The following is a 12225-nucleotide window of genomic DNA, read 5'->3' on the forward strand; positions in this document are numbered from 1 at the left end:
CAAAGGCTTTGGATATATCAAAAGCTACAGCCCTGGCTTCGCCTGCCTTATCCAGTACATGGTGTATGCGTTCAGAGATGACTGTTAAAATATCTGCAGTAGAACGACATTACTTGACTCGATACTGTTTGTCAGAAAGAAAATTTGCTTTTGCGAGGTGGTGGACTAGTGCTTGATTAAGGTCTCACCCTATGAAATCTATAACAATAATTTATGTTATTTGCTTCCTTACCACTGCAGTAAGATGTGACACAAGGTCAAGAAGGTGGAGAAAGTCAAGCCAGCGTCCTTAAAGGAGGAGCACACTGGCCTTTTTAAAAATTACATTCTCCAGTAGAAGCGCCCCAAGCAGTAGGCAATAAACTCACTCCACCTGGAAGACAGGAGACAATGACATGGGAGAATGGCTCACCTAGGACTCCCTAAGACCACACCTCAGCCGGACCTGGGAGAATGGCTCACCTAGGACTCCCTAAGACCACACCTCAGCCGGACCTGGGAGAATGGCTCACCTAGAACTCCCTAAGACCACACCTCAGCCGGACCTGGGAGAATGGCTCACCTAGGACTCCCTAAGACCACACCTCAGCCGGACCTGGGAGAATGGCTCACCTAGGACTCCCTAAGACCACACCTCAGCCCGACATATAGAAGGTTATCCTCATACTCATAAATGACTGAGACTTTGTCAGACTTTGTTGAAGACACATCCTCGGCTCGTATGGATATAATCTACTCTAGATGTGCCACGTTGATTGGTTGTAAGTTTTTATGGCGTATTAACCGTTTTTCCCACCTCATTCCAAGGATCTAATTATAGTATACATTCAGTTATATGGTATGATTTAATTTTCATTAACAACACTTCATGCCAGTCTTTGCCAAAGGCCTTGGATATATCAAATGCTACAGCTTTGGTTCCACCCGCCTTATCCAGTAAATGGTCTATGCGTTCAGAAATGTCTGTCAAAATGTCTGCAGTAGAACGACATTGCCTAAATCCATACTGTTTGTCAGAGAGAAGATTTGCTTTTGCGACGTGGTGGACTAGTGTTTGATTAATTAAGGTTTCAAAGATTTTAGTACAGAGGGGAAGGAGACTGATAGGGTGATTATTGAGAGGGTCAGTCTTGTACAGTGGTACCACAGAGGCCATCTTCCAGCTATTAGGGAAGCAGGATTCAGTAAGGCATTTATTGTAGACCTTGGAAAGTAGGGAAGGGGGCTAGCTCGGCTGAGCATTTCTTAATTAGTATAGCAGTGATGACATCAGGCCCACATTAAATTTGAAAGCGACCATGTTATAATCCACTGGAAAGCAGATCTGCAGTATTGTGTTCCACAGATGGTCTGTTCTAGGAAAGAAACTTTGCTCATGGAGTTTTCATTCAGTTTTAGACACTTATAGAGAGCAAGGGAAATTATTGACAGTTGTAGCTTGATAAGTGTTTGTTGCGAATGTTTTGCAGAGGGGGGGCATAGATTGAAGCTCAGTCGATCACCTGCTAATATTTTTTTTTTTTTTATTCAATTTTCACCCCAAACAAGGCACAGTACCACTTTGAAGCAGGGGGCTACTATCAGGGACTTAATTAGCGGGGTCATTATGCAGGGAGATGAGTAGAAAGATGCTTGTTAACATTACACTTGAACTTCTGCATATCAGTGCAGCTGGGAAAGCAGAATCCCGGAAGGGAGTTCCAAAGACCCGCAGTTCTGGGGAAGAAACTATTGGGGTAAAAGGCTTTCTTGCACCTAGGGATCTCTACTGTAAAGGGATGAGACTTAGTAGCTTGTTGGGTTTGTCGGGGGTAGTTACGTCGGGGAGGTACAAGTGTTTGCAGTTCGTCAGAGCATTCACCATTGAAGTATTTGTAGAACAGGCAGAGGGATGCAACATCTCGTCGATGGGACAGAGGCTGAAGCCTAGATGACAGTTCAGGACCTATCAGGTTGGCGACTCTCTTTTGAATCCTGTCCAGGAGCGAGAGACAAGAAGCAGATGCACCAGCCCAGATGTGACAACAGTACTCCATACATGGGCGAATGGTTGCCTTATAGAGGTATAGGATACTGTCAGGCGTAAGTAGTTTTCTAGCACGGTAGAGGGAGCCAACCTTTCTTGCAGCAGCCTTGGCAATGCTCTCAATGTATCTATTCCAGTTCATATTCCCTGTAAACGTTAGGCCGAGGAGTTTAAAAGAAGTACTTTCAGGTAATGTGTTCTTGGCCATTGCTATTGGTGGTAGAGGTTTCTTGTAGTTATTGAAGGAAACAAGCTTAGTCTTAGCAGCATTGAATGTGACCAACCATTTTTGTCCCCATTCCACTACGAATTGGAGGTCATCCTCTAGTGTTTCTGCTATTTCCTTGGATGTGTGTTCATTTGTTTTCCCCTCATATCTGTCTAATATGTTAATATGGTTTTACAATGGTGCCATACAGACTTCATTAAATAGATTTTTTTTTAATAACATAATAGATTAGATACGTTGGTGTTTATATTGCAACCTGCAAGGGTACCCGGCGTTGCTCGGGGTCTTATAAAATTAAATAGAAGTAAAATTATGTGTAACATCTTCATATTAAAATTTTTATCTCTCCCTCTCTTTCTCTCTCTCTCTCTCTCTCTCTAGCTGTATCTTTATTTTTCTCTCTTTCCTCTCTCCTCTGTCTACCGTTTTTCTCTGTAACCCTCTCTGTATCTTTCGTCTAACCCATTCCTCTCTTGTGTTTCAGTGTTGAAACAAAATGTAATTCAGACACTGAAGCTACATTTTAAATGTAATACTGTATTCTCATATTTATTGATTCTGGGCAATGCCAAATAGAACAAAAGAATGACATTATTGGATGCAGGTGATCGGACGATTTTTAAAAAATTTCACACAAATGTACTTTCTGTGTGGGGGGGGTGTTCTTAGACAGGTTTTATATCGAAATTCCTCCAATAAGTATCGAAAGTCGATAATGGAAAAAATCCAATTAAAGGCGAAACAATCCAATTTTGCTCAAAGTTAACACCCTTATACAGCCTAACATCACAAGCGTATGTGAGAAGTTTTATCACTACACCAGCAGAAGGGCCTGGTATAGAAAATTAGCAGTAGGTTCTTTGGTAAGACAGAGGCACATTAAAACTTAATTTTTCTGTTTAAGGCACAACTGAACCATGATACTTGACTTTTGCATTTTTGAACTTTAATTCAAGCCATTTTATATAAATAATTTTATAAAATCAATAGTAGGTTCTCTACAGTGCAATGTAGATTACAATGTATTGTGGACTGCCATTGCAGGGAGGCATGTGAAGCTTTCTCCCTGTTCACCGCGATGGGCCCTCAACTAGAGCAGGCAATCAATCGATTTGATTGAAAAATGGGCGATTTCATCAATTTTGATGACAATAGATGTATTGGGAGTGTTGAACATTTGTTGGTCCTCATGCAATCCCGGGCAACATTGGGTCTCCCTGCTAATATGATACAGGATGTCCCAAAAGAAGCTGAATCGATCAAATATAAGATGGAACAACAGAAGCAACAAATCAGTGAAAAAAAGATTTTAGAGCATCTAGAATGACGGTTGCAAAGTCATCGAAGGTCATTACACCACCGAGGAGCGGATATTTATCATAGAGTGGTATTTTTGGTCGAATTCAAATTTCAAATGCATCAGCTTCTTTTGGGACACCTTGTATATATGAAATTAAATGAAAAGTGAAAAGTATATTAGCTTATCTCATTTGTTTTTGCTGAACTCTTAGGACCTTTTACTGAACCTTATGGTTCCGGGGATCCTTGGTTGAAGAATGGTATTCCTGTCTATTGGTTTGTTTGTTTGTTTGTTTCATACATACCAAAGTTACATTATTTCACAAGTAGATTTTAATACTAAAACGAACTCTGATGTACTTTTATATTGCATGATTTCTATATATACTATTTATTCAAAAGCAATCCACATTCAAGAGATTATCTCATTTGCATATTGCAGTAAAGTAAGTATGTTTTAATAATCAGATCTAAATTTTGAATGAAATAATTGAATAAGAATAAATTTTGAATGGAATGATGGAATAAGAATGAATTTTGAATGGAATAATGGAATAAGAATAAATTTTGAATGAAATAATGGAGTAAGAATAAATTTTGAATGAAATAATGGAATAAGAACAAATTTTGAATGGAATAATGGAATAAGAACAAATTTTGAATGGAATAATGAAATAAGAACAAATTTTGAATGGAATAATGGAATAAGAATAAATTTTGAATGGAATAATGGAATAAGAATAAATTTTGAATGGAATAATGGAATAAGAATAAATTTTGAATGGAATAATGGAATAAGAATAAATTTTGAATGGAATAATGGAATAAGAATAAATTTTGAATGAAATAATGGAATAAGAATAAATTTTGAATGGAATAATGGAATAAGAATAAATTTTGAATGGAATAATTGAATAAGAATAAATTTTGAATGAAATAATGGAATAAGAATAAATTTTGAATGAAATAATGGAATAAGAATTAATAAATATTCAAGAGATTATCTCATTATCTCATTTGCATATTGCAGTAAAGTAAGTATGTTTTAATAATCAGATCTAAATTTTGAATGAAATAATGGAGTAAGAATAAATTTTGAATGGAATAATGGAATAAGAATAAATTTTGAATGAAATAATGGAGTAAGAATAAACTTTGAATGAAATAATGGAATAAGAACAAATTTTGAATGGAATAAGAATAAAATTTGAATGGAATGATGGAATAAGAATAAATTTTGAATGGAATGATGGAGTAAGAATAAAATTTTAATGGAATGATGGAGTAAGAATAAATTTTGAATGGAATAATGGAATAAGAATAAATTTTGAATGAAATAATGGAATAAGATTAAATTTTGAATGAAATAATGGAATAAGAATAAATTTTGAATGGAATAATGGAGTAAGAATAAATTTTGAATGGAATAATGGAATAAGAATAAATTTTGAATGGAATAATGGAATAAGACTAAATTTTGAATGGAATAATGGAATAAGAATAAATTTTGAATGGAATAATGGAATAAGACTAAATTTTGAATGGAATAATGGAATAAGATTAAATTTTGAATGGAATCATGGAATAAGAATAAATTTTGAATGGAATAATGGAATAAGAATAAATTTTGAATGGAATAATGAAATAAGAATAAATTTTGAATGGAATAATGGAATAAGAATAAATTTTGAATGGAATAATGAAATAAGAATAAATTTTGAATGAAATAATGGAATAAGAATAAATTTTTAATGGAATAATGGAATAAGAATAAATTTTGAATGGAATAATGAAATAAGAATAAATTTTGAATGAAATAATGGAATAAGAATAAATTTTGAATGAAATAATGGAATAAGAATTAATAAATATTCAAGAGATTATCTCATTATCTCATTTGCATATTGCAGTAAAGTAAGTATGTTTTAATAATCAGATCTAAATTTTGAATGGAATAATGGAATAAGAATAAATTTTGAATGGAATAATGGAATAAGAATAAATTTTGAATGAAATAATGGAGTAAGAATAAATTTTGAATGAAATAATGGAATAAGAACAAATTTTGAATGGAATAATGGAATAAGAATAAAATTTGAATGGAATGATGGAATAAGAATAAAATTTGAATGGAATGATGGAGTAAGAATAAATTTTGAATGGAATAATGGAATAAGAATAAATTTTGAATGAAATAATGGAATAAGAATAAATTTTGAATGAAATAATGGAATAAGAACAAATTTTGAATGGAATGATGGAATAAGAATAAAATTTGAATGGAATGTTGGAATAAGAATAAAATTTGAATGGAATGATGGAGTAAGAATAAATTTTGAATGGAATAATGGAATAAGAATAAATTTTGAATGGAATAATGGAATAAGATTAAATTTTGAATGAAATAATGGAATAAGAATAAATTTTGAATGAAATAATGGAGTAAGAATAAATTTTGAATGGAATAATGGAATAAGAATAAATTTTGAATGGAATAATGAAATAAAAATAAATTTTGAATGAAATAATGGAATAAGAATAAATTTTGAATGAAATAATGGAATAAGAACAAATTTTGAATGGAATGATGGAATAAGAATAAAATTTGAATGGAATGATGGAATAAGAATAAAATTTGAATGGAATGATGGAGTAAGAATAAATTTTGAATGGAATAATGGAATAAGAATAAATTTTGAATGGAATAATGGAATAAGATTAAATTTTGAATGAAATAATGGAATAAGAATAAATTTTGAATGAAATAATGGAATAAGAACAAATTTTGAATGGAATGATGGAATAAGAATAAAATTTGAATGGAATGATGGAATAAGAATAAAATTTGAATGGAATGATGGAGTAAGAATAAATTTTGAATGGAATAATGGAATAAGAATAAATTTTGAATGGAATAATGGAATAAGATTAAATTTTGAATGAAATAATGGAATAAGAATAAATTTTGAATGAAATAATGGAGTAAGAATAAATTTTGAATGGAATAATGGAATAAGAATAAATTTTGAATGGAATAATGAAATAAAAATAAATTTTGAATGAAATAATGGAATAAGAATAAATTTTGAATGAAATAATGGAATAAGAACAAATTTTTAATGGAATGATGGAATAAGAATAAAATTTGAATGGAATGATGGAATAAGAATAAAATTTGAATGGAATGATGGAGTAAGAATAAATTTTGAATGGAATAATGGAATAAGAATAAATTTTGAATGGAATAATGGAATAAGATTAAATTTTGAATGAAATAAGTGAGTAAGAATAAATTTTGAATGGAATAATGGAATAAGAATAAATTTTGAATGGAATAATGAAATAAGAATAAATTTTGAATGAAATAATGGAATAAGATTAAATTTTGAATGAAATAATGGAATAAGATTAAATTTTGAATGGAATAATGGAATAAGATTAAATTTTGAATGGAATAATGGAATAAGAATAAATTTTGAATGGAATAAGAATAAATTTCGAATGGAATAAATGGAATAAGAATTAATAAACATTCAAGAGATTATCTCATTTGCATATTGCAGTCAAAAAAGTATGTTTTAAGCAGATCTAAATTTCGAATGGAATAAGAATAAATTTTGAATGGAATAATGGAATAAGAATAACTTTTGAATGGAATAATGGAATAAGAATAAATTTTGAATGGAATAATGGAATAAGAATAAATTTTGAATGGAATAAGAATAAATTTTGAATGGAATAATGGAATAAGAATAAATTTTGAATTAAATAATGGAATAAGAACAAATTTTGAATGGAATAATGGAATAAGAATAAATTTTGAATGGAATAATGGAATAAGAATAAATTTTGAATGGAATAATGGAATAAGAATAAGTTTTGAATGGAATAAGAATAAATTTTGAATGGAATAATGAAATAAGAATAAATTTTGAATGAAATAATGGAATAAGAATAAATTTTGAATGGAATAATGGAATAAGAATAAATTTTGAATGAAATAATGGAATAAGAATTAATAAATATTCAAGAGATTATCTCATTATCTCATTTGCATATTGCAGTAAAGTAAGTATGTTTTAATAATCAGATCTAAATTTTGAATGGAATAATGGAATAAGAATAAATTTTGAATGGAATAATGGAATAAGAATAAATTTTGAATGAAATAATGGAGTAAGAATAAATTTTGAATGAAATAATGGAATAAGAACAAATATTGAATGGAATAATGGAATAAGAATAAAATTTGAATGGAATGATGGAATAAGAATAAATTTTGAATGGAATGATGGAGTAAGAATAAAATTTGAATGGAATGATGGAGTAAGAATAAATTTTGAATGGAATAATAGAATAAGATTAAATTTTGAATGAAATAATTGAATAAGAATAAATTTTGAATGGAATAATGGAATAAGAATAAACTTTGAATGGAATAATGGAATAAGATTAAATTTTGAATGGAATCATGGAATAAGAATAAATTTTTAATGGAATAATGGAATAAAAATAAATTTTGAATGGAATAATGAAGTAAGAATAAATTTTGAATGGAATAATGGAATAAGAATAAATTTTGAATAGAATAATGGAATAAGAATAAATTTTGAATGGAATAATGAAATAAGAATAAATTTTGAATGAAATAATGGAATAAGAATAAATTTTGAATGGAATAATGAAATAAGAATAAATTTTGAATGTAATAATGGAATAAGAATAAATTTTGAATGGAATAATTGAATAAGAATAAATTTTGAATGGTATAATGAAATAAGAATAAATTTTGAATGAAATAATGGAATAAGAATTAATAAATATTCAAGAGATTATCTCATTATCTCATTTGCATATTGCAGTAAAGTAAGTATGTTTTTAATAATCAGATCTAAATTTTGAATGGAATAAGAATAAATTTTGAATGGAATAAGAATAAATTTTGAATGAAATAATGGAGTAAGAATAAATTTTGAATGAAATAATGGAATAAGAACAAATTTTGAATGGAATAATGGAATAAGAATAAAATTTGAATGGAATGATGGAATAAGAATAAATTTTGAATGGAATGATGGAGTAAGAATAAAATTTTAATCGAATGATGGAGTAAGAATAAATTTTGAATGGAATAATGGAATAAGAATAAATTTTGAATGAAATAATGGAATAAGATTAAATTTTGAATGGAATAATTGAATAAGAATAAATTTTGAATGGAATAATGGAATAAGAATAAAATTTGAATGGAATGATGGAATAAGAATAAATTTTGAATGGAATAATGGAGTAAGAATAAATTTTGAATGGAATAATGGAATAAGAATAAATTTTGAATGGAAGGATGGAGTAAGAATAAATTTTGAATGGAATAATGGAATAAGATTAAATTTAGAATGAAATAATTGAGTAAGAATAAATTTTGAATGGAATAAGAATAAATTTTGAATGGAATAATGGAATAAGAATAAATTTTGAATGGAATAATGGAATAAGATTAAATTTTGAATGGAATAATGGAATAAGAATAAATTTTGAATGGAATAATGGAATAAGAATAAATTCTGAATAGAATAATGGAATAAGAATAAAATTTGAATGGAATGATGGAATAAGAATAAATTTTTAATGGAATAATGGAGTAAGAATAAATTTTGAATGGAATAATGGAATAAGAATAAATTTTGAATGGAATAATGGAATAAGAATAAATTTTGAATGGAATAATGAAATAAGAATAAATTTTGAATGGAATAATGGAATAAGAATAAATTTTGAATGGAATAATGAAATAAGAATAAATTTTGAATGAAATAATGGAATAAGAATAAATTTTGAATGAAATAATGGAATAAGAATAAATTTTGAATGGAATGATGGAATAAGAATAAATTTTGAATGGAATAATGGAATAAGATTAAATTTTTAATGAAATAATGGAATAAGAATAAATTTTGAATGGAATGATGGAATAAGAATAAATTTTGAATGGAATAATGGAGTAAGAATAAATTTTGAATGGAATAGTGGAATAAGAATAAATTTTGAATGGAATAAGAATAAATTTCGAATGGAATAAATGGAATAAGAATTAATAAACATTCAAGAGATTATCTCATTTGCATATTGCAGTAAAAAAAGTATGTTTTAAGCAGATCTAAATTTCGAATGGAATAAGAATAAATTTTGAATGGAATAATGGAATAAGAATAAATTTTGAATGGAATAAGAATAAATTTTGAATGGAATAATGGAATAAGAATAAATTTTGAATGGAATAATGGAATAAGAATAAATTTTGAATGGAATAATGGAATAAGAATAAATTTTGAATGGAATAATGGAATAAGAATAAATTTTGAATGGAATAATGGAATAAGAATAAATTTTGAATGGAATAATTGAATAAGAATAAATTTTGAATGGAATAATGGAATAAGAATAAATTTTGAATGGAATAATGGAATAAAAATAAATTTTGAATGGAATAATTGAATAAGAATAAATTTTGAATGGAATAATGGAATAAGAATAAATGTTTAATGGAATAATGGAATAAAAATAAATTTTTAATGGAATAAGGAATAATGGAATAAGAATTAATAAACATTCAAGAGATTATCTCATTTGCATATTGCAGTAATGATTATCTCATTTGCATATTGTAGTAAAGAAAGTATGTTTTAATAATCAGCTCTACATTTTGAATGGAACTTAGTCATATAGTTATGTTAAGTATTCTAATTAGAAATATTATATAAATTTGATTTATTTATTTTTAATTTAGTTTAATTCACATTTTATTTAATTTTAATTATTAGTATAACCAACATCAGCTGCATTTAAAAACGGAATTTGATTTTTTACCTGACAACACCGGTTACGTACAGTGATCAGTAAATAAAAATATTTTATTTATGAATATACTAGCGTTGCTTGTGTACAAGTGTTGCCTGGGAAAATTTTAAAAAGCAAGAATCGCAGTAAGGAATAGATTTGCACCGAATTGACTGCAGTGTTTTTGCCTATCTGTATGTGCGTAGACTATTGATCTTTTAAACCAATGCATTTCAGGTGAAAACATTATTTTGTATCTATAAATTAGTTGGTTTCTCTTTCCGTTTTCAATCTGACAATATCATCACATGTAAGAATCTACCAGCAAGGTCACCTGGCGTTACCCCGAGCACGACTATTGTTATGGTATTAATATTTGAAATTTCCTTTTTATTTCAGATTTGATAACGAGACTGAAAAAACGAATTTTCAAACTTTTGCGAAAACTTCCGTCAGTTCAAAAGAAGATTTCGTCTTCCCTGGAAGAGACCTCGAGGGTGATCGATGAGAGCATCAAGAAATCCATCAATTCCGATGCGTACCTCACAGCGATTCCAGAGAAAGGACTTTCTGACGTAAGTTATATTGGACATGTTGCAATATTTTTTGCTATTATGTTTAAGGAATGATTCTCCAAGTTTGGAAGCTTCTATTTATAGACACTGTCAATATGAATTGACCAATCAAATGAAGCCACTCAATAAAACATGTCAGATATTTTATAATTCCAGAACATTATTTTTCATGTTCAACATGAGAAGGAATTTGCTCTCTGTCTGCAGACTTTTACAATCCGACACCTGTACTGATCGACTACACTAAAAAACACTATTCTTCGTCTTCATGTTGGTTTTTATAATTCAAAGCTTTTCTGATTAAGAATTTTTTTTCATCCGAAATTAAAAAATGGCTTTCAATTCAAATTCAAACAACTTTTTTTGTCTCCATTTCTTCATGTTTATCTTTCTTATGGCCACTTCACTGTTAAAGTTGACGACTACATCTCTCTAAACCAGGGTTTCCCAAATGGCAGGACACCATGGAACCTCTGATTACGTCAGGTTTTTCATGGAGCACTAACAAGATAAATCATATATATATATATATATATATATATATATATATATATGTACTATATGTGCTCTGATCCCCATCTGGCATCAATTGAAATGGATGGTTCTTGTCTTGGGGAGGCTCCATGTTTTGACAAGCTTCTGGGTTTGACCTTTACTCCTGATCTGAAATGGAACATGTACATCAAGTCTGTTGCCAAGGTCGCTGGGAAAATGGTGGGATCCTTCTATCAATATCTCAATACTGATGCAATTCTCTATCTGTATAAAAGCCAAGTACGTCCAAGGATGGAGTATTGCTGCCACATCTGATCAGAAGCTGTTAAAAACAGCCTATCCTGCCTTGACAGAGTACAAAATAGACTTTGTGGCTTAGTGGGGGATGCCCTTTTCTCTTCTCTGCAGCCTGTAGAACTCTCTTCCGTTTGCTTTGCCTGTTTCCCACCTGACTACAACTTGAATGTCTTCAAGTCCAACATAAACAAATTCATGATGAACCACCCCCTTAAGTAAGACACTTTATCAAATCTCCAATACTAACGATTACTACGATACTATCCCATACATGCAATAATCCTTATCCCTGAGTGGCTTCCGGGCCTTGATAAGTGGTGACCTCCATGTAAAAAAAAAATATATATATATATATTTTAGTTTTAATTTTAACTAATAGCACCCAAATCATATATTTTTATAACTTTCGAAATCACTGCTATACATTGGGTACAATATAATAATCAATAAAGTATTGGCTTTATAAT

General features: G+C 29.1%; 1 protein-coding gene across 1 annotated transcript in view; it reads left to right on the top strand.

Annotated features, from left to right (window-relative positions):
• The window catches only part of LOC145266315 (sphingosine-1-phosphate lyase 1-like), an 81250-nt gene that overhangs the window by 19627 nt on the left and 49398 nt on the right, over positions 1–12225 (top strand). Inside the window, exon 3 of the mRNA XM_080121874.1 lies at positions 10791–10966. Coding sequence (XP_079978000.1) covers positions 10791–10966 — 176 coding nt within the window. The remainder of the gene's footprint in view (positions 1–10790; positions 10967–12225) is intronic.

Source organism: Euprymna scolopes, chromosome 41 (genome assembly GCF_053919585.1).
Source record: "Euprymna scolopes isolate OS-2025 chromosome 41, ASM5391958v1, whole genome shotgun sequence".
NCBI classification, from domain to species: Eukaryota; Metazoa; Mollusca; class Cephalopoda; order Sepiida; family Sepiolidae; genus Euprymna; species Euprymna scolopes.